This window comes from Episyrphus balteatus, chromosome 4 (assembly GCF_945859705.1).
Source record: "Episyrphus balteatus chromosome 4, idEpiBalt1.1, whole genome shotgun sequence".
NCBI lineage: Eukaryota > Metazoa > Arthropoda > Insecta > Diptera > Syrphidae > Episyrphus > Episyrphus balteatus.
The window spans coordinates 14,064,787-14,090,523 of NC_079137.1; the positions used below are offsets into that span (position 1 = coordinate 14,064,787).

The window sequence follows — 25,737 nt, forward strand, 5'->3', positions numbered from 1 at the left end:
CCCATGTCCCCCATCAACACAACACAACCTTGCACCCACCCACAAGTTGAATGAAAATGATTCATCATCAAAATATCGTAAAATTATCCATGCTTCTTGTCTATGCTGCGTGTGGGTGTTAAACTTCTATGATTTCTCTCTTAATAAAGCTTAGAAAAATTAAGAAGAATAATGATACAAAAATAGGGTACATACCATACCTACCCACCGTATACACACACATAACATCTTTCTTTAGATAAAAATCAAAAATTTAATTTAAAAGAATGTAATCAATCATCATACTTCAAAGTCCATAAAACAAAACAACAACAACACCTAAAAAAAAAAGAGAGAGCACACAGTCAGTCATAAAAAAAGCAATACATAACAATAAAACAAATAACAAAAAAAAAAAACCTGATACTTAAAAAAAAAACAAAAAAAATACGGGAAAAATAAGTAGGTATACCAACTTTTTATTAAGGCCACCACCACACCACCAAACCAGCCAATATTTAGTATTCATATCTCGGGGCCTCGCAAGAGACTATCCAATATTCGTCATATATATGAATAATGCGCTATTTCGATTTTCTCTTTTTCTCTCGCTCTACACCTATCCATGCTGTTGTGTCTCCTCTCCTCTATCTCACACCACTTTACTTCACAAAATCAAATTTTCTTGGAAAAAAAAAATACTATACACAAATTTCCCACAATCCAACAACAATGACCTTATATACCTTACATTTTCCCACCACTTAAATCCTATATACATCTAAAAGTCTCAAATGTAACTCTCTCTTTTTTACTAATCATTATGCATACTGCGCAGCTCTCACTCTCGCATTCACAAACCCAAATGAAGTATATAGAGTACACACACTCAAACACACACTAAAATTAACCATAGAGTTGGTAAAACAATCGAGAAAACGAGGCTCCTGCTCGCACAGAATCAAACGGCGATCACACTCTCTTATGTAAAGCGAAGACGACAAGAGCTCGCTCGGTGGACCGTTAGATTTTTTCATATATATGGAACCTTAAAAACCAAAAAAAAAAAAAAATTTGAAGAAATCAAAATCTATATTGTCTCATCAAACCCTTTCTTTTATCATTTCCGTTTTTTATACAATTCGCCTATACCCGCCCGCCGCGCCTAAAATATATAAGAGCAAATTAGTGTGACACAAAATCATATGAAGAAAAAGTGAGAGAAGTTTATAATTATGGTGATGTTTTCAAAAATACTCTAATAAGAGAGAATACAATCAAAGGCAAAAAGCAATTATGTCAAAAACAAGTTATTCAAAAATTAAAATTTATATTTAACTTAAAATCAGTTAAACAAAGATAATAATAAACAGCAAACAAACACAACCTCCCTTGAAAGTGTCTTCTCTTTCTCCTTTAGTTAATAAGATACCCCCACTAGCCACATTAAAAAATGGCAACTAGTGCAGCTGTCACAATCACAGCGGTCTACGGATCCAACGGCCAGTCACTGCCGGTGACTGGTAACAGTCTGGGGCCAGGATATTCGGCCACTGTTAAACAAGAACGTCACGATGAGGCTGAAATTGCGGAACTCGCTGCAAAAATGCTCGAAACACAAAAAGCTGCCATGGCCAAGCAGCAGCAAACAGCCCAAATGCAAAATCGTAGCATCCCTGGCAATCAACAGCCTACAATGCCCAATGGTCAGGCAAACATACTAAACTATCTGACTCGGGCCAAAGGCACAACACCAACACCCACAAGCAATGGCCAGTCGAATGGCAGCAAAACAAATGGTTCAGCGACGGGTTCGGATGGCGAAAAGAAGCCATGCGACGAGGAATCCCAAAAAGGCCATTTCGGTTGGTCGACCTTTGGCAAGACTTACATACCATACATTTACCGGCAAACAGAAAAATACTGTGCCGTTCGAATGGTAGAATTCAAATTGTTAGGGAAATATTTGAATTGTTTGCATCCGGACATTTATAGTAGTTGTACTTGTGTCCGGAGTTACTACATCACAGAGGCAGAAAGTCGCCTCTTTAACGAGATTAATCACAAACATTGCGACGCCGAATTCGGTCGTGATTTGTTTACTCTCAAAGACTTGGTGGTGCGATTGAGTGATGCCACCAAGTTCTTTCAGTTCCTTGATATTTGCTATCGCAAATTGATCTCTGGCAGCAAAACGCCATCGGAAAAATGCGGTTTCATTCGAATCAATAAGGAATCAGTGGTGCCGTACACTGTGAGGAATAATGAACAAGTTGTTCCATTATTTTATTTCGAGGGCGAAACAGAGAACCTCAAACAAAAGGCTGATTATCTGTCCGGCTGGGATTTGGCATATTTGAAATTTTGCTGCAAAGTGCAGGGAATTCGAAATGAGTTATTTTCTAGCGAATCGGTGGCTGTGATAAGTTTAACTGATATCAAAAGTTACTTCCCCAATGGAACGGAATTTGAGGATTATTGGCCGAGCAAGGTGGTGGATTCGAATTTGTTGCTGGGACCGCAGAGGTCGGGACCGAATAATTCGGTTAATTGGACGCGGCAGCCGACAGCGCCACCGCCAAAGATTAATCCACCAGCGGCAGTTAGTAATAAGTCGCAACAACAGCAGCAACAACAACAGCAACAGCAGTCACAACAAATGGCTGCTAAAAGGGGAGCTGCATACCAGATGGCGGCAAATTCGGCAGCAAATGCGCAAAGGTTACATGCTGCGACGTTGGCGGCTGCCTCTCAAGCGACAGTTCAGGTGAGCATAATAAAGATATATATTGCGCGTGACACGAGAGAGTGTTCGTTTTTTTTTTTTTTATTTTTGCCGGAGTGTAAAAAACTAATAAGGGCTATTTTGTTTCATTATTTTTTTTTGGAACTGCAGGCACTCAATGGCGCGTGGATGGCACAACCGCAAAACTCTCTGTCGATGATACAAGCACAAATGTTGGCTTCACAGGTGAGAGTTGTTTGAAAATACTACCAAAAAACCATGATAAACATTTTAAGTAGCTAAAACCCATTTAATCATAACAAGGGTTTAGGAAGGGGGTGGGTTAAGTTATGAATCCCATTGGATTGAAACAATAATATCAACAAGATATCCCTGAATGCTTAATTGCATTACAAACGTAAACAACTCATTCGTGAAAAAAAAATCACCAATTTAATAATTTTTTTCTTTTCTCTTATCTGTTGGGGGGAAAACCTTTGTTGGAAAATACAATTCAGAAAAAACCCAATAAATAAAAGCAAAAATGACATTCCGCCAACAACAGCTGTTCTTTAGAAATTCAGGGCATGTGTTTATAGTTGGGCTGGTGGTGGTTGTAGTGGCATATGTTTCTCTCACTTCGATGCTAAGAAAAAGCGGCAGTTTAACCATGTTGAATTATTCCAAGGGTTGGATCGAAACTAGAAAGAAAGATTGGAGTTTTAGCTAAACATTTTTAATCTAGCTAAACGTTGGAGTACAAAAGATTCTTATCTAAGAGAAGTAGGATAAGAATAGAAAATCTAAGAAGAGTTTTTGGAATTTTTAAAATTCTTTAGTCTATGTAAAAAAAAAAAATTAGGGAGTTTGGATGAACTTTAATAAAATCAACTCATTTTAGAAAAAATGTTAAAAAGACAAAAATATTTTCAATTCGACAAAATACAGCTTTTTTTATTATAGGGTTGAATCCCCTTATATTCGACTTTTTGTCGTACTGAGTATACCTACTTCAATAGCAGCTATCCTTTGGAAATGGTGGACCACTCATGAGTAGATAGATGATAAGTAGACCTAGTAGGAGATAGAAATATGTATTTGTAGAACCTAATAGATTTCCACTCAAGATTTGTCTACCATTTCCAAAGGGAAGCAGCTTCCACACAAATAATAATAATTTTAACTCAAAAAAAAACAAAACTGACTTCCATAGACCGAAACTGGGTTTTATGGTTTTCTCATAGATTCTATAACCAGAACTATAACTTGAAATTGGAGCACATTGCAGGCACCAGCTTTCCAAAGAATTATCAAAATTGGTTCACTCAGTAAAAAGTTATGAAGTAACAAACATAAACATAAAAACCAATAAAAAACCATAAAAACGAATTGAATACCTCCTCCTTTTTGAAAGTCGGTAAAAATAAATGATTTCATACAGAATAGGTATCCAAAAAAGTGACAAAATTTGCAACTTGTAATTTTCCAAACTGTCTTTTTTGTACCTTTACATGAACTTATTCAGTCCTATTCTGCTTTTAGATTCACGTGAAAAGCTATCCAATTTTAAGGTAAAAAAACCTGTTAAATGTTTAAAAGTCCTTCGTTAAATCGGCCATAAAGCGTTTAAAAGGTGGTTAAAATTAAATTTTGACAATTATATTTTCCTTAGAATTTCTAAAGCAGACGGGAACTCCATTTTGATATCGAAAGTTAGAAGTTTTTCAAAACCAACTTGATATGATTAAGAAAGGGAATTCTTCAATTCACGTGAATCGAATAGCAGAATAGAGCTGATTTTATCTTATTGTCATTTTTTTAATGGAATTACCTAGGTATTCAGATAAAAACTCATACTTGTATCCAAATATTCCTTATCAAGTACAAACACAATTGTAAACAAAATGCGACGCAATCGTATTTAGCCAAAAGTTTTGTTTTGAAACGCAATCTTATCAACATAATAAAAACTTTACATAGTTTTTTTTCTTAAGCCACACTTCACGAATGTGAAATTTTTTATTCAGCTCTATTTTATTTATTTTTAAGAGAATCGGCAAATTTTTTGAATGTTGTTCACCTTTCATAACATGATATAAATTGTGTTTTTACCAATTATCAACATTAAATAAAGATTTATATTTACTCTCCAAGGTAAAGCAAAACAAAAACAAACAAATATAATTTATCAAAATTCTATCCGCAGCTGGATGTATCTTCTATTTTTATCGGCAGCTGCGTGTTGTTTTTGTAAAATGTACTCTAACTACAGATACGGATAGAAATGCAAACAAAAAAAAAAAACACATTATATTGCACGTGATATTACATGACAATAAATCTGGTCAGGGGCCGAACACTGGCGACTATACCCTATTCGCTCAGATGTTCAAATTTTTTGTATGTACATACCGTCATCCATGGCTCTGTATTTAAAACTTATTTGTATGTATGTATGTATTTGATTTAATACTTTCAAAACATACATAGGTATAGTTAGGTACATGGGTAGATTTTTTTTTTATTTTAATCATAAAAATTCAATGAAAATTAATACATTCTCTTTTTTGAGTTTGTTCTTGGTTTTTGCTTTTGAGTTACAAAGTTAAAATTTTTACTCAAAAGCAAAGTAGGTATGTACTCAGATGGGAAGAGAAAGTGGGTAGATGATATACCTACATAAGTTTATGATTTTTAATTAGTTTAATTTTATGCAATGAATTTTCACAAATATAGGAATAAATATTCTTATCTTCAATTTATTTTAATTATTGAGAAATTGTTTATTTTAGTTTTAATTTTGTTATAAGGAATGTGTATCCGTTTATATTTCTGTTTATTATTGTCATGATTCCTGCCTTATAAAATTAAACGCTACAATAAAGTTCTTTGTATTTATTATTTATTAATTTTTGGAAAATTTATAGGTAACCAAATACCTAATAAATACATATTTTTAAACAAGAGTTTATATTACACTTATACGAATGCGTAACCTTTCTTTTGACATGTAAAACTATCTTTCTTTTCAAAACACCTGTTGAAACGTTCGTAGAACAAAGGGACAAAACAGCGTTTTCCTTGATGTGAAATAACTATACTTTATTGAAATTGTATAGTTTTAATGAAATGTAGATTGAAGGTATTGAATCGCAGAGATATACCAAAATAATCGGAACAAATATATGAAACAAAAAGGTCAATACAAATTAGGTATGTGGTTAAAGTATATTTATGTTAATGATGCACTGAATGCTTAGCAGGTTAACAGAATACATAATGCAAATTATGATTTCAAAGGCTAATTAAAAAAGAATAACAACCACCATATTTATTGTTGTAGCTACCTACATAATAATTATATTAGTTATTTCAAAATCACTAAGTTTTTAACTTTTTCGGCCGTATTCGCAAAAACTAAAAAAAAAAAAACGAGTCCCATCATGCCTACAAAATCAAGGAGAATACTTTAAATATTTATTATACATAACTCCATTTTTAATAAAATTATCAAAAAGAACTAGGGTAGATGTACCCATTTCCGAACAGCTCCAGTAGCCGAACACTTTTCACTTAAATATGTAAAATCAAACTGTTTTGTCCCGTTAGAAGTAAAAACCCGGTTAAACTAGAATCTATATACTATATTCGATCACTCCTTGCGATATCTCGCTCAGAAATCTATATTTTCTTGTTCAAATAGCTTTCAGTTTGTCGGAAGGATCAGATGCGTAAAATTATCGTATTTTTTTTGTAAAAAAATTAGTTTGAGTGGTCACATGAAACAGTGTTTTTTTGAATAAAAATAAAGTTTAGGCTAAATTTTATAATTTTATGCATTAGTTTAGACAATAAGTAATTGATTTTAATATTTTTTTTTTTAAATTGTATATACTTATTCTTATTTTAAACTGTTCGGAAATAGGAAGCCAATTTTTATGATTTTCCTTTCTCCGAACAGTACTGTTTGGAACTAGGCAACTGCTTTAAATTTTATTTATTTAATATTTTTTTAATAAATATTTATACAAATTTATAAATATTTAAACAAAATAAATAATTATTCATATTTCATAAAAAAAATGCACTTCATTTCTTCTCCGAATACAACCCACATCGTGCTACACATGTAGCCGGCAGATGTTGGAGCTCAAAAGTCACTGTCGAGCTTCAATGTGGGAATGGACCAGTTTAAAAGGCAACGAACGTTGGAAAATTCCTAGGTGACAAAAGCAAACTTTTGCGGACTGTTGTGCACGTTTTAGAAAATAAAGACCTTTTTGGTTTTGTACAAATGCATTGCGCAGATATGGAATTAATCCCTTCGCGGTCGACCATACAAAATGCATCCATAGTAACTTTCTCTTATATGTCTACCAACCAGTTATTAGAATGCACATCTAACGCTACGTATTCATAGCCATAACTTAAAAAAAAGTTCGTTTTAAAAAACCGTTCTTAAATTTGTATCGGAAGCACCGACAAAACTGAGCCCATTGAAGAGCCAGAACCAAATGATATAGGCCCGTTTCCTATATGGTTTATAAATATATATGTATGGAACATTTTTGTTTACCTTGAAAGTTCCATATTTTTGTTATTTAAATTAATTGTAAAAGAGTTTTTATCTAAATAATAGAAGAAAATTGTTAAAATTTATGGTGTTCGGAATTAGGCACATTAGTGTTCGGAATCAGGCACCTTGTGTTCGGCTTCTGGTGAAAACGACATGCCTTCGGTTTTTATTTTTTTATAAGAAAACTTTTGTACTCATTGACAAAATTTTATTTTTTTATAATAAAGTATTCTTACACCTTTCGTAAAAAAAAATATTTTAACTTTTTTTCTTCAATAAATAATTTTTTGCAGCTTTTTTACTTTTGAATTTCCGTTAACTGTTCGGGTATTGGTACATCTACCCTAACATAATTTTTTTTATTCTTAACATTTGAAGAATAAAAATTTTACCTGGTGCTGATTTTTCCAAATATCATAAAATGTATGAGATTTCTGACAAATTTTGTGAATGACTTTTTTGTTTATTATAGGTAGTTTTCTTCGTAAAAATAAATAAATAAATAACTATTTTTCTCACATATTTCTTGAAAAAAATTGGTCTGAAAGTAAAAAATTATCATAGACAAGAATGAATGAATGACAAAAATGAACAGTCTTTAAAAATTAATATATGACCAATCGAAAAAGATATCAATTTTTTAAATGCAATTACAAAAAATGAGATTTTTCCTTAAAATTTAGACCTTAACAATGTTTCTACCACAAGTATTAACAGAGAAATTATCATTAACATGAGTAAAACCATGTCAAAGTTAAATCATCGCTAGGTGATATCAGCTTTGTAGATAGAGAGTTATTGAGTTTTTCTTAGAACACACGCCTACCCCTTAAAATTTCTTTATATCATTCCGGGACACCCTATATAGATTCGGGAAACATTATGTTGGGTCAAATACATTAGTTATACATTAGTATTTTATAAAAAAAAAATAACTTTTAATTTTTATCATTTACAGGCTCAGCAGCAAAATCATCCAGCGGTAAGGCCGAATTATCGTGGTCCAGCAGAAAATCTTATGCGCCAGCAACAATATACATACAATAATGGATCAATATCAATGCAACCAGTGAATAATCATGGACAAGGCAATGCACCACCGCCTTTGGTTCGAGCTGGAGGACAATCTGCATCCCACCAAATGTAAGTACAATAAAATGTTTATAAAAAACAGAACAAAATACACCAACGAATGAAAACTGTTTTCAATTGTTCCACTTCCTTCTGTTAGTTTAGATTATTTATTTTTTTTTTTAAATTAGCTTTTTTATTCTTAAATGTAAAATTTTCAAAACATGATTACTACATGATAAGTTTTTTACAAAATACCACTTTTGGTTGAATTCAAAATTTTGTTTTTGCATTTGCTCTTCTTTGTTTTTTTTTTGTAATGCAATTGATTTCGAGATTCAATTCAATATTTTTTTCAAAAAAGAAAAAGGTGGTTGTGCACGCATTATATATTTTTATTATTATTTTTTAATGTCCATAGTTTCCTTATTTTGGAAAAAAAAAAATAATTCCATTGTGTTTGTTTATACATAAATAAGTTAAGTTTTTTTTTTTTTTTTTTTTTTAATTTTCAATAGTTGTATATATTTTTTTTGATATCTAATAGTTTAGTATGGAAGGTAAAATTTGTATAGTAATTATATCGCTCATTTACTTGGATACTGTCATAACTCATAACTCATAAATCACGAATTTTGAGCTTTTATAACATAACTTATTGGAATAAAGTAATCTTTAATCCTGCAGAAAGTAATTTCTTAGCTTTTTAAATTGACGGAGAATGAGCACTAAATTTGTTTTAGAAACTAATATTTTTACATACAAAAATAGATCAATACTAAATTTAAAACTCTTTTCCTGAAAAAAAAAAAAAACAGTTTTTTGAGTTATGACAGTATTCAAGTAAATGAGCGATATTTTATTTTATCGTCGCTAAAATGCTAAATATTAAAAATATCCTTTACGGTCAGGATGATTAGATCATTTTTCAATAAGCTAAAAATTGTTGAAAATATTCACAATACTGGGTTTTACTCATATCCAAAAATTCCCTAAAACTACCATTTTTCTCCAAAATTGAGGAAGTTGAGTATTTTTATACTTCTAAAAATATAAAAAGATATTTCTCTTAAAAAGGTGATAGAGTTCCAATTAGTATACCTAGAATTGAAACCAGAAAATTCAAAGTCGCCCACCAGGCCTATTTAAGAACACTAATTTCGATCGAATTTCCATAAGCATTAAAAGGCTTTTTGTATCACCTAAGAAGTGGAATTCGCTTCCAAATCAAATTTTCTGGCGCAAATGTTAAATAGCTTTTATTTATTTAATCACCAATAAAGCTACAAGCTTTCAAAAATTACTTTACGCAAGGTTTCAATCGAACTTTGGTTAGTGCGCTGTCCAGTTTTTCATTCAAGACAATGGCTCTAGCAGTCATTCTCAAATCTTTAATTTAAGTTTCTTGTAAACTAAAGCAGTCAGAAATGAAAAACCTCATTGAAACACTGTTCAGAACAATGTCATTGAATAAATATCATAAGAAAATTGTCACATCAAAACCAAGATAATCGATTTCAATAGTTCCTTATATTTTTATGACAAATGGTCCCTGTAGATCGAATACCTCGTAACCCATATGTAGTCGATTTGGATCTAATCGATCTAAAAAAGACCCTTTTTGCCTAAACACGATATTTGCAGAGCTTTGAGAGTCAAAACCCCATCATTTGTATTGGCCCTCATATATTTGATGCTTAGATTTTTGTCTCTACTGAAAAATTTTTGAGATAATAAGCAAAGTAAGAACTATTTTTATCATTTTTCCTAAAAAGTAATATTCTAAAATTTTATTCAAAATTTATATTTTTAATGCTGTATACTGCCCGCACAATCATTATTTTTTTTTCTTAATTTTCGTTATTTTCATTTTGTATAAAAAGTAGTATTGCTATACTATCGGCTTTTTTCTTGACTTTTTTTTTTAAATTAACATCATGTAGTTTCATTAAGGTGTTGCATGCTTTTGTACTTTGTCTATCATTTTTTCTCTCTACTAAAAAAACCAACAACTACTTAGAATTTTTAATAGAAAATGAAATTATTATATTAACCTCCCTTTTATTGAAAAAAATTAAACTTTTATATATAAAAAACAACCATCATCCTAGATACATTATATATAAATGCGTGTACAAACATATATATGGACGGTTAAAGTTTGGTAAAAATGTACAAATTTTTTTGTCGGTAATTTTTCAATATACATAATAACGGTGTATACCTCTGATGAGATATCGGTGTGTAAATAAATTAGTATAATAACTTTTTCATCCATTGCAAATTTTTATACAAATTTAAAAAAAAAGTAAAAGAAAAATAATAAATTTTATTAACACGGAAGAGAAATGTTGAAAAAAAAAAAATTCGTTAAAAAAAAGAAGAAAAACAAGAAACCAATCCACATACATTTTGTATATAATGTTTCTAGGTCGAATTGTACTAGTGTCGAGCAATCAATGCAGCAACAACGTGCCAATATCATTAATCACCACCCATCACCACAACCAATCCGTTTACAACATCCCTCAAATTACCACAACCATCACCCACCTCCTTATCCCCAATCAGTAGCTGCAGCAGCATCTTCTGCAGCTGAAGCTGTTTCAATGCCACTGCAGCTGAATAATGCATCCCCCAACATCATCCATTCCCCCTATCACATCCCAGATCCCAAAAATACAGTCCCCGCCCCTCAAATTCAGTCGCCGAATTATAGCGCTACAATTGCTCCAGATTTCCAGAACTTGGCAATCTGGAATCAGTTGAATGACGCTCAAAAAAACCTTCTCACAAATCAATTGAAAGTCAATCATACGGCGAATAACAATTCGCCGCTATGTGCGAACAAAAATTCCAACAAACAAAATAACTTTTCAAAACCTTCCATTCCGCCATTGATTCCAATGGCAGCTTTAGAAAGTAACAGACCACCACAGGTGGCTGCGAAAAAATCTGCCGAATCTATTGCGGATCTCGAACGAAAGTTCAAAATGACCGAAGAAATGAAAGCAGTTGTTCAAAAGGTCTTGGCCAATCCAGATTTGTCGACTTTCATTCAGACAAATAGTTCCAATTCGTTTGTGCCTTTTATTTCGCCGCCAATTTCACCGGCAACCGGCAATCCGCCGCCGCCACCTCCTTCGAATAACATTAACCAACATCAGAACCTGCCAATTTTTCAAAACTATTCAGTGACAATAGTGCCTTCTCCCAATCCCATTTCCCCTTTCCAACAACAACATCAACAAAAACAAAGACAGCCCAATATGCCTGTGGTGGGTGTGGCACCGCGTCAAAAGAGCGTGATTTGTTCGACTAGTACTATTCCATCCTGCACAACCACCCCGTCTCCATCTCCAACACGAACTCCAAACAACAATACTGCCATGGAAGTAATTGATTTGTCTTCCACTCGAAGGTCGTCGTTGCAAGCTGCCACTGCCTATCTGCAACAACAGCAACAAGTCGCTGCCCAGCAACATCACCAACGCACCCAACAACAACAGCAACAACAACAGCAGCAAAACGGAAGATCCGGCCAGGCTAATGGAGGTGGAAATTCAGCAACAATGCACCTGCAAAGGCACGCAGCCGCAGTACAACAGGGAGCTGTAGTGGGCATTGATCCGTCAAATCGATTGCATATAATTCCGGAAATCGCATCCGGCAATGTACACATCCCACCTTACAAGGTCCAAAAGGTCTATGTTGACAATCAGACAGTTCCTTGCATTAATATGCAAGCATACACAGATTCAGATCAGCTCATGACCCTAACAGACTTCCGAGAGTCGTTTTTCCCGAATGTGCCACTGGAACACTGCAAGCGATTAATTGAAGCTCTCGGCGTTGAACTTTATAAAGGCAATAGGTAAGTCATTTGAAAACAATTTTTACAAAATAAAAATTAGCTAACTTTTTGTTTATTTTTTATTAGACGACAAATCCAAGTACTCCTCGAATCAGGACGATCACAATCCGAAAACATTCCATTGGTCAAGGTTCGCGACGTCAAGAAATACATGCCACAATTGACGTTCATGATTCGAAATCAGGAGCAACCACACTCGAAAAGACCTCGAGTAAGCTAGGAAACGGGGTGGGGAGCACAACATACACATTCAAACTACCAACACCCCACCATGGATATGTTGTACTCCCAGAGCCAGTCAGTATCTGCATCTAAACCAACCTCCATATCCGCTGTATCCGAAGCAACTGCTGCTTCTGTCGCTGCCGTCGCCGCCATGGCTCCATACAACGGCTCGACCATGTTAAGTCCCCCGCTGAGCACCACGTGCACCAATCCGTTCAGCTCATTCGATTGGCTATCGGCAGTAACACCACCCACAGTCGATAGCAGCTCTGGCAATGGAAGTAGCCTAGCTGAACAGAGAGCCGCCGCAGCAGCTGCAGCCGCTGCTGCCGCCTACAATTCCTGTAGATTTGGCCAACATCCGGCGCCATCGGCCACCGATTTTCTTTCCATGTTTAGCAGCACCTGTGGAGCAGCAGCTGGTGGCAGCTCTGCCACCAGTGGTTTTAATGCAGAAACGACTCCCATGTCATCATCATCACATCACCAGCACCGTCAAAATCCTCTAATAAGTCATCATCATCGTCACGCGTCGAGGTCACAAAGTTCCGGTTCGGCCGACTCGTCAACGATTTCCTCGGCAATTGTGTCCTCATCGTCTTCATCGTCATCGCTCTCGTTGACGCCAGTTTCCATGACCTCATCACCGGCCGTTCCATCGCCACACAAAGTTAACGGAGTCGCCCTATTCAATCCGCCGGGATATCACCTGCAGGCACCAGGTCATGGCTTGCCATCGCCCACAATTTACCCGCCAACTCCACCGCCATCCGCACCATGGATCCATCCCTGGTATACTGGTGACACATTTTGAAAAGTACGTTCGAATTACATAAGATCTTATTCTCTCATTCTCGTTGTTATTAGAATCTAGACTAATTGAGATAAACTGTAGCGCATATAATCAATTTATTTCTATCCAAGAAGAACATTCATTTTTTTTGTTTATTTGAGAAGAATGAAAGTCATTCTCAATTCTGAAATAACGGTACATTTCATTTTGAAGAATGAAAAATGTAATTCATTTCGTTATTAACTCAAAATATATTTGAGAAAAAATAATGTGCAGTAAACAATTTAAATTTGTGCTGGTATTTCAGGTTGGGAGTGATGATAAAATCTTTCCCCTTAAACCTGAGGAGGAGACGGAAATTTCTAATGTATTATTATTAAACCAGAAAATCAACGTCTTATTGAACTGAATTCTAACTTAAAAAAATGTCCTAAATCATTTAAAATAAAATTTAAAGAAGCTTAGTAAGATATTTATAAAAAAAAAAAAACTATAATATGTATGTATAAGAACTTAAAAAACAAAAATCAAAACGTTCCGGGCGATTAAAAAAATGGCGCCCAACACAGACATTCTGGAGAGAAATCAAATTTCTTTTTAATTTTGTGTAAATATTCTGTTCTCGTTGGGCGTTGTTAATTTTTTGTTGAAATTCAAAAACAAAACAAAAAAACAATTTGCGTTTGCAAAATTAATTCGAATAATTTGAAGAAGAATTCGAAATTATGTATTTTCAGTTGAGCCAAAAAGTACAGAAAATATAATTTAGAAAAAAAAAAATATTTTTTGAAAAAAAAAATCAAAAAAAAAATTACCATGTATCCGTTTTAAGGATTTAAACGTGAATTATTATTAACTTTAATTTTAATTACAAAAAAAACATTATTTTTTTCTTTGTGTTTGTTTTAAGATAATATTATCTTTTTGTATTAATTTTTTTTTTAATTTTTTCTATTGCGTCTACTTAATTCTGCAAAGAAAAAAAAAACTTAATAATTTATTCAAATGGATATTGTTTCTATTGTTATTTAGATATGTACCTACTGTATATACTTTTTTTCTTTATTTATTATATCATTAGCATAATGGTAAATAAATAAAAAAGAATATAATTTAAAATAATTTAGCGAAGAGAGGAACAAAACTATTAAAAAAAGAACAAAAAAAAAAAATCAAAGATTAGACGTTTAAAACTAAAAACTAAAAAAAGAAAATCCAATAAATGATAACGAAATGAAAGTTTAAAAAGATACGAGTTTGTTTATTTTTAAAACCTTGGTTCAATCGGATCAGGATATCCAGAAATCGGACAAACGTCGATTGGTTTTTGCAGTAATGTTTTCGAGAAGTTTAGGTAAGTGAGTTTCACATCTGACATTTTTTTTTATATTTGATTTAGCATTTAGCTGGTGGTCTTTATTTTATTTAATAAATAATAAATAATGTGTCTTCCAATGCGAGTTCGTCGCAAACATATTCGCCGAATATTTAATAGACCAAGAGCTAGCGACCGATTTGCTCACTTCATTTAAGAAAGGTAAAACTTTGGTCATTGAAAGATTGAGGCCCGACAGTTATAAAAATGCCTGTCTTACACTCCGGTACCATGAGGTTTGAGTTTAAGGCTTGAAGTTGTAAAAAAAGGTGCCCATTCACCTCATTTCAGCAAGGCTCATCTTTTGATATACCGTTCATTGATTTGATTTATACACGAAAATAACAATGTAAGACCTTTAAGCCGTCCATGATTTTCTGATAAAGCCATGGTCAAAACTGGACGAGTTTCAAATGGGATTACACATAGCACAATCTTTTATATACAAAAAAATCATCAAAATCGGTTCACCCAGTCCAAGGTTCTGAGTTGTTACATTTAAAAAAAAATAGAACAAATTGAGAACCTACTCCTTTTTGGATGACGGTTAAAAAAATTACCGTAAAAAAACCGTATGGGTCTATTCCCTCCGTTTAGCCGGGAAAGCCAAAGACCTAGTCTTTTATATGGTTTTTGAATAAAGCTGTTTTATTGCCTATACAGTTTTTCAAAAATTAATTTTCAAAATCAAAATTTTGAACTAATTTTTTTCCAAATTTTATGAAATTAAGTACTAAAATTAAAGTCTTCTAATCTTTTGTTACACAGTGCAATAATTATCCCGAACAAAAAACGAAAAGAAATTGAGAAGCATTTTTTTCAAAACTCAACAAATGTTTTTTTCAAGTTTTTCAGGAGTTTTTTGTTTCCTATTTGAATACAAAACCAAATTTTCAAAAAGTACAAACGAAGAGTTATTCTTTCTTGCAATCGATAGGCTCAACTTTTATTTGGAACGATTTGTCCTTATTTTGAAATGAAAACACCGCGAATTCGTTAATTCTTTGAAACGAAAAGCATGGTCTGTAATCGATATTAAAAAAAGCGAATTTGAGCGTTTTGCAAAATCCAAGGTTAAGTTAGGTTAAAGTGGCTGTCGGGCAAAGACCAGACTCTCTTAGACTTTTAAAGTCGAACCACTCGGAGCCTTTTATGAATAGGGCTAGACTTTTAACGTCCGTTTTCACTAGATAACTAGTGTCCTCGTAGAAGAATTCTCCTAGACAGAGTTTTCTTCTAATAGGGAGAGCAGGGCAGGTGCACAGAAAATGTTGGACAGTTTTCTCATCTTCTTCGTCCATGCAACTAATGCAGAAGTCGTTAGAGAGCTCTCCTATTCCTTTTGCGTTTCTTCCATTGTACTGTAAGAACACCTATGGTCGATTTAAATTCAACAAACCCTTTGAACGTTCCGAGTTTATACAGATCGAGCTAAATTTTGGCCAAGATAAAACTCCCATTCAAGTTATCGATAATTTGTATGAGATGCATTTTATCAGCTTAAATTTTTCGATAATTTGTATGGGAGCTAGGCTAAAAGCCTAGTATACAGATTGCGCTAAAGTTTATCTTCCATACAAAATTTCGAAAAAAATTAGCCGAGCTAAAATGAGTCCCATACAAATTATCGATAGCTGGGAATTTTATCTCGGCTTAAATTTAGCTCGATCTGCATCCCAGCACAAAGCCTAGGACGCAGAACGAACTAAATAGCTCCCATTCAAATTATCGAAGAAATTAAGCCGATTTTTTGGTAATTTGTGTGGGCAAAAATGTATTTTCCAAAGAAATTATCGAAAAATTTAACGGATTTGTCCCATTCAAATTTACAAATTATCGAAAAAATTTAGCCGAGCTAAAATTTATCTGTGTAAAAATGTATCTGGGTTGTGTTTGTTATCGATAAATAGTATATGAAACAGGAAATATATTATCGATGAATTATATGAACAATTTAAATATCACGATTTTTCTAGTGACGATTTTCTGTTGTAACTTTGTAAGATTTCATTGCACTCGAAAATTTTGTAATTTTCATCCCACTTGATAACAACAACAAAGAAAAATCTTCAACGAACGTATTTGGTTAAATATGTATATTCGAAACAAAGAAACACCTATTGAATTGAAATGTGCTAATAAAACAACCCTGCATACCATCTCTCAGCTGATGCTGTTGACAAGTAGTGTTGTTACAACATCGATAACCGATAATTTTAATTGTAATTTTATGTATTGTGCTAAAAAACTATCGAGGATTTCACAACACTAGGTTCTAGACACAAAAACAAAAATTGCGGACCGGTATTTTTTTAAACAAATTTTGATAAGGTCATTTCTTGTTATCGTGAAATGAATTGATTTTTTAATTATATAATTTATAACTCATAATCAAAGAGTACAACTAGGTGATACAAAATTCATGCTCTATAATTAGTATTTAGTCTTTCCTAGGATTTGCTAAAAGTAAGTACAAACTGAGTAAGAATCTCTCACTAATCAGCACAGTGATAACCTTATCAATTAATTCAATTCAATTCAGATGAAACAAAACCTGCAAATACTTGTTCCTTTTTCGCTTTTGACCTTGTCCTTGGCAGCATCTTTTTGCACTAAAGACGACAAATGCGAAGAACCCATCTCCGATGCAGCTCGCTACGACAACTATCGAATGTTCTATGTCAACATTGACACTCTCAAACATGTGGAGATTTTGCAAAACTTCGAAGATGTGACCGATAGCTGCATATTCATGGGACATGCTATAAATCCTGGCCAAAAACTTTCCATATTGGTGGCAGCCCACAAAGTCGCTGATTTTGTTGACCTTCTCAAGACATACGAGATGACGTATAAGATTCTGGTAAGTATTTCTACTGCATGGCGTCCGCTAAACTAGAAAGTCAGGGATAGTCAGGGCACACAATTTTGGTCAGGGAATAGGAAAAAGTGAGGGAATTCGGAAAGCAGTCAGGGATGTTTTTTTCTGTATAGTTTTTTTAAATATTCGCTGGAAAAAAATTTAGGTAGCTATAGTAAGTTTATCGCTGCGTCGCACTTTACTTTCACTCCTTGAAGCTGTAAATTAAGAATCAGTGCGATTCTGAATGAAAACTCCCGGGGAAATGTGTTCGAGAGATGGACTCCGATCGAAAATTTTTGTTTCCTTGCCATTGGAGGTGGTAGTCTACTAATAGTAGATATTTTGGTTAATCTAGTACTATCATCTACTCATGCTCTTCTTCTCAAGTAGATACGATTTGTATTGAATTCGTTGAAAGTGCGTTCCATTGAAAATCGCTAGTAAACTACTATGTAGTAGTACTTTGCCACCTCCCAAAGGAACAGGGCTAATGATAAAGAGGCGAAAAAAACGCAAAATCTTCCTAAAGTTTTCGATTAGGAGCCATCCCAAACGCGATTCCCCGGGAGTTTTCATTCAGAATAGGGCTGAATATGTTATTTACTTTGATGAAGTACTTAATCAGTTCTATTCTGAATGAAGACTCCCAGGAAAATGTGTTGGGGAGAAGGGCTCCGAATCAAAAAATTCCAAGAATATCGTTTACGTTTTGATTTTGTTCCGTTTTCGTTTCTTATGCTTTTTGAATTGGTAGGTAGGTAGTCCATTTCCCTGTCCCCAGGATTTTTTTTTTTAAGAATAGGGTTGAATAAAGTAGCTCAAAAAAATTGATTTTCGCTACTTCGATGGCCTATAATCGACATTTAGACATGACATGATAAAGTTGATGTTCTAGAAGTTTCAGAAGCTACGTAAAACTTCTAGAACATCAACTTTATCATGAGCCTTCGAGACTCACCAAGTTTCAAGAACAAAAACTGCTTCTTCAATGAGATAAACTGGATAACAAGCGTCAAAATGTTCTCTAAGTTACTTTGGAATGGCCGTCATTAAAAAAAACTCAAACTAGAGTGAAAAGAGACGGACCCAGATGGCATGTAACTAGAGTTGGGCACTTTAGTTCATTTGAGTGATCGATCATTTTAGTTCAAATCGCGCTACTAAACTAGTTCATTTTAGTTCAATTTATTTTAATCACTCCGGTTTTGTTAGAATTAAAATTAGCATGTACAAACTGTATCCAAATTTATGTAAAATTGACGCAGTCTACACAGTAAAACAAATACAACCTAAAAATAACAGATAGGTAGGTAAATATTTTATTTATAATACAAATTCTTAATTTCGTTCTTATACTTGTCGAGCTTTCTGGTTCCTGACGAAAGTCTAGAAGAAGTTCGTTTTGCTTTCATTAAATCAAAATCATAGTAATGCAAGGACCAAAATATGCTACTTTTTTTTTGTTCTTGCTCAGAAATAAGAATAAGTGGTGCTTGAAAGAGAAACGCTGATACTGGCACAAGCGACCTTGTGCCTTTTGTTTTACATCTAAATCTTGAGGTAGAGCAGAAGAACTGATTTCGCTCCACAAAGAATTGGATGCAATTTCATATGCACTTTGGTTTGTGAACCCCTATTCTCTTTAGGTCTGTCGGGTTAAAAGGGCGCTGTCGGCGTTTAAGACAAGGAGAGAAGGACCAATTTTGAAAATTTCCTATACAGATGGGAGTTCCTCTCACCCAAAATACATATAAAAAAAATGATAATGTAGAGTGAGCGCAAGCTGTTTTGTAATATCATATTACGACTGCCCTAGGTTGCTGTTTAGTTTGTTAAAAAAAATCTTTTTCGCTATTTGCGAACTTAATTGAACTAAGTTCACTAGTTCACCAAGATGAACTAGTTTATTGAACTAGTTCGTTCGCGAACTACACGAGCCTACATGCAACTCCTTGATATGTATTGGGTTATGTGGTCTTCATATTGTTCATGGATCCATGAAGACTAGGCTCGCGAGTGTTTCTTGTTGAGACTTTCGTATTGAAAATGGTTTTAAAACACATTACAAAAAAAAAAATAAAAGGTACTACATGAGAAACAAAAATGTAAAGTTGGAACTCGAATGCCGCAAAGTAATTATAACTGTAGTCTCCTAAATAGAAAAAAGGATCCCGTTGAGGTATGGTTTCGTAGCGAACTTATCGAGTTTAAATTCAAGAAATGTTTTAAAAAATAATCTTTACACAAAAACCTGCTTCATAATCTCTATGATTTTTTTCGTAGAGGCAGTGAAATCAGGGAGAGGGCAAGGATTCCACTACGATTTTCAACTTTTTTACTTTCGACAATATTTTTAAATTTTTTGGTAAGGGAAAAGTCAGGGAATTTTATTTTGAAAAATAGTGGGCACCATGCACTATCATTTCCTCAAATTAAAGTAATTTTAAATTAATCTTTTCTTCGCATAGACACACAACTTCCAGGAAAAAATTGATAAGAACCTTAAATCAGTCCTTCCCAAAGGAGTTAAGCTTGACAAATTTGACTGGGCTCATTTCTTCCACCTGGAGACTATTTACGAGTGGATGGAGAAGCTCTCCAACGAGTTTGAGGAGGTAACTGTGTTGGATATGGGTAACAGCACTCAAGGGATTCCGATTAAAGGAATAAAGTTGGCCAGAAATCCTAACAACAAAGCCATCTTTATTGAGAGTGGAATCCATGCTAGAGAATGGATAGCTCCTGCCACAGCTACATTTATTATTAACCAGTTGGTCACTTCGAAAGACCCAGAAGTACAAAAACTTGCAAATAATAACAACTGGATAATATTTCCATCAGTCAACCCCGATGGCTATAAATACTCTTTCGAAAGCGATCGAATGTGGAGAAAGAATCGACAGATTTTTGGTGTCTGTCGGGGAGTAGACCTTAACCGAAACTATCCATTCCATTGGAACGAGACTGGATCAAGTTCGAACCCATGTCGATATGATTTCTCTGGTCCATCTGCTGCGAGTGAAATCGAAACGCAGAGGTTAATTCAGTTTGTAAAGGAAAATGCCCCAACGGAAAACATCAAGACTTACCTAGCCTTGCATTCATACTCCCAGTTGATAATGTTTCCCTATGGATTCACACCCGAACGAGTAAGCAACTATGATGATCTCAAAGCAATCGGTGAAAAGGCAGCTGAAGCAATTAAGCAAACCCATGGACAAATTTACAAAAGTGGAAGTCTCTATGAGACTATTTATCCATCGAGTGGTGGTAGCAAGGATTGGGCTCATGCTATGATGGATATTCCCATTACATTTACATTTGAATTACGTGGACCACCTGATAGTTCGGATATGTTTATCTTACCCGCCGAACAAATTCTACCAACGGCTGAGGAGGCATTTGCTGCTATTGGAACAATAGTAAATGAAGCAGCTGCAAGAGGTTACTACAAATAGGTAGGTATTTGGGAACCATTTTTTATGTTTTTCTTTGAAAAGATAATAAATATTGATTGTGATTGAATACTTTATTTTTTATAAAATTTTAAACTTTTCAATTTCATTTGAGATTGCTGCAGTATCAGAAAATTGGAATTTCTTGGTTGCTAACTTCTGCTGAAATCTGAACGAGTTTTTTAATTCTTCCAAATTTTTTTTATTCAAAATGTGTCTTATGTGTTTTCAGCGGTGATCTTATGGCAACACAGTTTTTTTGTTAATTGAAAGTTTTCTCGGATATTCATATTTAGTTCTCTTTTGCAAACCTTTTCTTTTTTTTTAATGGACATGTTGCCAATGAATTATATTCTCGTATTTGGCCACTATTCAATTTGTACCGGCCTTGAATTCTCAGTTCTAAACCAAACAATGTTGTGGCTAGGGTTAGTTGATATTCAATCTTAGTCACCCAAACTCTCCTCTCAAATAAAAAATCCATATTCATTGATACGCTTACTTTACTAGTGACGAAAAGTTTGGGGGTCGAAGCCGTCTGTAAAAGCCTATGCAGACTTTTGAACAAGTTTTGAGTTAATTGAACGATTTATGTGAGAGAATTAGGTATAATTCAAGACCAAATTCCAGCAATTCAATATTATTAATGCATATATCTCCGTGGAAGAAAAGTTCTTCTCTTCATCGCGTTTTTAACAAAGCTTCACGACAACCATTAGAAATTTTGATGCCATGATTGGAAGTCATCAAGAAAGTGAAGAAAACCGGAGAACAATTAGAAATGGCTGCTGAAGATCAAATTGCATTCTTCTCTTCATCGCGTTTTTAACAAAGCTTCACGACAACCATTAGAAATTTTGATGCCATGATTGGAAGTCATCAAGAAAGTGAAGAAAACCGGAGAACAATTAGAAATGGCTGCTGAAGATCAAATTGCATTCTTATTTCCCCCAGGCATCACAAATAGGTAAGAACGTGTTTTTATATAAAAATTGAATAAATCAAAAGTACAACACGTTACTTTTTTAAAAATTGTTTTTCGAAATATTTTTTTCCTGAAAATTTCACTGCCCTCTGGAAATTTTATATCAGGCAGGGGTTACATACTTAAGATAAGCTAATAAATCACGGAAATCTTAAAGATGTTTACAATAATATTTACTGTATGGACGAATTTAATGCAAGATTAAAAAAAAGAAAAAAAAAGCAAAAAATAAATACCTACATACTAAAAATAATTGAACAAAATACATATAAGTTGATACTGATGCTAGCTGCGAAAGTTATAACATTGGCCGAGCGTGAAAAACTGCTAACTCCACTTTTACACTTCTGACAAAATTATTAAAAAATAAAGTTTTTCTAAATGTTTCTTAGATTTCAATCCATTAAATGTAAAAGAATTACATAATCGATTTTTTAAGTCATTTGTATATGGATTAAGCAGGTGGGAGAGCAGCTTTACACTACTTTAAGTCGACAATAAGAATTTCGAATGCTCTTGTTTTTAATTTTCATACCGGTTTCCAATTCTTTCTCACCTACCCTGCGTAATGGGATATTACACATGTAAGTTCAACTTCAACTTTCCGTTAGTTCATGACTAACTATTACTTGATAGTATTATTAAGAATTTTATTTACTTTATTCTGAAAAAAACAAAAAAATCATAGAAATTGGATAAAGGTGAATGAAATTATTGTTATTTATGCTGTAAAGTAATAATTTTTTGTTGTTTTATTTTAAAAGTTGCACAGTGCAAAATGTAACAGAATTAGATAACATCTCTAAAAGTTTTGAAGCTATCGTGAACGTAAACAGTTATAAGTTATATAATTATATTGGCGCAAAATTTTAAACGATTAGTAAAATTCAAAGTCAAAAAAACAGATTTTTAACTCATTAAATTACTTAGGTCCAATTTATTCACTCTCCATTATATTTAAAGTCTCCATTAAAAATTATAAATCTGTCAAATGGCATACAAATTTTAAAATTTCCCTTTTTTAATGGCGACTTTAAATTTAATGGAGTGTGAATAAATTGGACCTTAATAGGCTTTAGCATTTTACTAAATCTTTTAAAATTTTGATCCATTGATACAGTCCAGCCAAGAAGATTATATTTTTTACATAATATAACTCATAATATAACTCAGAATCAAAATTTCAAGGCAAATGAGCGTATGCATTCCGGGGGGTCATTCCGTAATTTTCAAAACGATAATCGCAAAAAAGATAATCGAAAACGTGATCGTCTTTGATTTGATCTCCGCAACTCAATCAGACTTTCATCATGATATTGCATACTTTGGGGTGCTTAATGAAGTTTTAAATGGCTTAGGCCGAGAAAAATAACATACATGTGAAATAATGTCAATTTAGCTTTATCAAATTAATTGGAAAACTAACGTTATCTAATCCCCCGAAAACCTTATAAAGCTAAAAATTAAAGTTGCTAGACTTTTGAATTCGATATCAGGATGCATATTGCAGTTTAATAAACTGCTTACTTACATTTTTGTTAGGATGCCAAAATTTGTTGTTGACTCTCGTTCTAATAAGGAAAGTTTATTTTTTTTTGTTCTTAAAACTGGCTCGAAGGATATTAAATACATTTTTTCTATTAACGGTATTTATAATAAAACCGATTTCTGGATTTCTGACTTGTCTGTAAACGACCGTTTTTAATAAAAATTGTTCTTTAGAAAGCAATTTATCAATCGTAAATACAAAAATTTAGTCGAATTTTCAAAAGAAAGCCGTATTTGGATTTAATAAAGATTACTTTATTCCAATAACTTTGCATTAATAAATTCAAAATTCGTGATTTTTGAGTTATGTAAGTATTCAAGTAAATGAACGATATGTTTTACATTTAAGATATATGTCGAAAAGCGTTCGACATCCAAAACGAAGAAAGTAATCATATAAGCCAACAAGAGTGCCACATTTCCCCTTCGGAAAAAATACGGTCTACGCTTTTGAATTTTTCCTTCCATATGTTTCTGACACTTGTGTCGTGCACACGTCTCTCGTGTCTCGTTTACTGATCGCTTAGCATATTTGTTTAATTTTTGGATAAGAAGATTTTACAAAGATTAATATTAAATTGAATATCATTAGTTAAAAGCTAGTCAATTTGGAGATTGAAGAAATATTCTAGAAATGTCAGTGAAAGAAGAACAACCTATGCCCGATGTGGCAAGATATGACTACTATCGAATGTACTATGTGAATATAGATACCGCCAAACATGTTGAAATCTTGCAAAAGCTCGAAGAAATAAGTGATAGTTGTTCATTTATCGGTCATGCAAGGGAACCGGGACAAAAGCTAACCATCATGGTTGCCGCTCACAAAGTTCCCGAATTTGTTGACCTCCTAAAGACTTACGATGTGAAACATCGAGTTTTGGTAAGTTTCTATAATGATTCTCTGTCATGTCAAATAATTTCAATAACATTGCAATCCAATAGACTTATAACTTCCAAGAGAAAATTGATAAGAATTTGAAATCGGTTCTACCCAAAGGAACTGACTTGAAGAACTTCGATTGGTTACACTATTTTCATTTGGAAACAATTTACGAATGGATGGAAAAAATGGTTGGTCAACATGAAGAAGCTTCTTTGCTCGATATGGGTTTGAGTACACAAGGTTTACCCATTAAAGGAATTAAGATATCTCGTAATGCCAATAACAAGACAATCTTTATCGAGAGTGGAATCCATGCTAGGGAATGGATTGCTCCTGCCACAGCAACTTTTATCATCAATCAGTTGCTAACATCAAAAGATACACGAGTTAAGAATCTTGTAGATAACTATAATTGGATGATTTTCCCATCAGTCAATCCAGATGGTTATAGGTACTCTTTTGAAAGTGATCGAATGTGGAGAAAGAATCGCCAATTATTTGGAATCTCTCGTGGTGTAGATTTGAATCGAAACTATCCATATCATTGGAATGAAATCGGATCAAGTTCGGATCCAAGTCGATATGATTTTTGTGGAACATCACCGGCTAGTGAAATAGAAACACAAAGACTGATTAAATTCATAACCGACAATGCAAAGACAGAAAATGTTCGCACTTACATATCGCTTCATTCGTACTCTCAATTGTTGATGTTCCCATATGGATTCACTCCAGATCATGTAGACAATTATGATGATTTGAAGGCGATTGGAGAGAAAGCCACAAAAGCGATTAAAGAAACGCATGGAAGAATTTATAAGAGTGGAAGTATGTATGAAACGATTTATCCATCGAGTGGTGGAAGTAAAGACTGGGCTCATTCCGAATTGGGTATTCCCATTACATTTACTTTTGAACTTCGGGGACCACCAGATACTCAAGATTTATTCATTCTGCCATCGGAAGAAATTCTACCAACTGCAGAGGAAGCGTTTGCTGCTATTCAAACTATTGTTGAAGAATCTGAGGCAAGGGGTTACTACAAGTAGATTAGATTCAGAGCATTTAATTGGCATTTATCTGTAGTTTTTATACTTTATTTGTTAAAATCACCAGAAATATAAATAAAACAAAATAAAGTTTATCTTTAATTATGAAAATATAGATCTTTTCCACACTTTTTTGTACTTAAGAATTTGTTATGGTCTAAAAAATAGTGAAAATGTTCAAAAAAGTGCTTAGAGAAGTCCAATACGGCAGCAGCAATTAATGTTTAAAGTCGTTGATGTAGCTAGTGTGACTGATGTAGGCTGTGAAAAAGACCCCTGGTGTACCAAATTGTTTTTAAAGATTAACTATGTTTTTTTTTTTTTTGAGTAGAG

The 25,737-nt window shown here is 33.5% G+C and overlaps 4 protein-coding genes across 5 annotated transcripts; all 4 read left to right on the forward strand.

Moving 5' to 3' along the window:
- Nucleotides 1–932: 932 nt before the first annotated feature.
- LOC129919406 (uncharacterized) lies at nucleotides 933–13,312 on the forward strand. Of its 2 annotated transcripts, XM_056000274.1 has the most exons (6): nucleotides 933–2,746; nucleotides 2,876–2,950; nucleotides 8,239–8,423; nucleotides 10,783–11,545; nucleotides 11,615–12,225; nucleotides 12,292–13,312. In XM_056000274.1, the coding sequence occupies exons 1-6, from the start codon at nucleotides 1,433–1,435 to the stop codon at nucleotides 12,443–12,445; spliced, it is 3,102 nt and encodes a 1,033-aa protein (XP_055856249.1). In that variant the 5' UTR covers nucleotides 933–1,432; the 3' UTR covers nucleotides 12,446–13,312. The 2 variants fall into 2 exon arrangements, with proteins under 2 accessions (XP_055856249.1, XP_055856248.1); XM_056000273.1 differs by lacking the exon at nucleotides 10,783–11,545 and having other exon boundaries at nucleotides 937–2,746; nucleotides 11,773–12,225.
- Nucleotides 12,497–14,491, forward strand: LOC129919414 (mucin-1-like). The gene has a single exon (XM_056000282.1). It carries the CDS (start codon nucleotides 12,497–12,499, stop codon nucleotides 13,262–13,264), a length of 768 nt encoding a protein of 255 aa, XP_055856257.1. The 3' UTR covers nucleotides 13,265–14,491.
- Nucleotides 14,492–16,898: 2,407 nt separating this feature from the next.
- Nucleotides 16,899–21,006, forward strand: LOC129919409 (zinc carboxypeptidase-like). The gene is made up of 3 exons (XM_056000276.1): nucleotides 16,899–17,084; nucleotides 17,161–17,481; nucleotides 19,950–21,006. The coding sequence occupies exons 2-3, from the start codon at nucleotides 17,161–17,163 to the stop codon at nucleotides 20,937–20,939; spliced, it is 1,311 nt and encodes a 436-aa protein (XP_055856251.1). The 5' UTR covers nucleotides 16,899–17,084; the 3' UTR covers nucleotides 20,940–21,006.
- Nucleotides 21,007–23,977: 2,971 nt separating this feature from the next.
- LOC129919410 (zinc carboxypeptidase-like) lies at nucleotides 23,978–25,519 on the forward strand. The gene is made up of 2 exons (XM_056000278.1): nucleotides 23,978–24,352; nucleotides 24,415–25,519. The coding sequence occupies exons 1-2, from the start codon at nucleotides 24,104–24,106 to the stop codon at nucleotides 25,402–25,404; spliced, it is 1,239 nt and encodes a 412-aa protein (XP_055856253.1). The 5' UTR covers nucleotides 23,978–24,103; the 3' UTR covers nucleotides 25,405–25,519.
- The last annotated feature ends 218 nt before the right edge of the window (nucleotides 25,520–25,737 follow it).

Coding starts and splice junctions, on each gene's coding strand:
- LOC129919406 (XM_056000274.1), top strand. CDS start 1,433: ATGGCAACTAGTGCAGCTGTCACAATCACAGCGGTCTACGGATCCAAC. Junction 2,747..2,875: donor CCTCTCAAGCGACAGTTCAG/GTGAGCATAATA, acceptor TTGGAACTGCAG/GCACTCAATGGCGCGTGGAT. Junction 12,226..12,291: donor GAACTTTATAAAGGCAATAG/GTAAGTCATTTG, acceptor ATTTTTTATTAG/ACGACAAATCCAAGTACTCC.
- LOC129919414 (XM_056000282.1), top strand. CDS start 12,497: ATGGATATGTTGTACTCCCAGAGCCAGTCAGTATCTGCATCTAAACCA.
- LOC129919409 (XM_056000276.1), top strand. CDS start 17,161: ATGAAACAAAACCTGCAAATACTTGTTCCTTTTTCGCTTTTGACCTTG. Junction 17,482..19,949: donor AGATGACGTATAAGATTCTG/GTAAGTATTTCT, acceptor TTCTTCGCATAG/ACACACAACTTCCAGGAAAA.
- LOC129919410 (XM_056000278.1), top strand. CDS start 24,104: ATGTCAGTGAAAGAAGAACAACCTATGCCCGATGTGGCAAGATATGAC. Junction 24,353..24,414: donor ATGTGAAACATCGAGTTTTG/GTAAGTTTCTAT, acceptor GCAATCCAATAG/ACTTATAACTTCCAAGAGAA.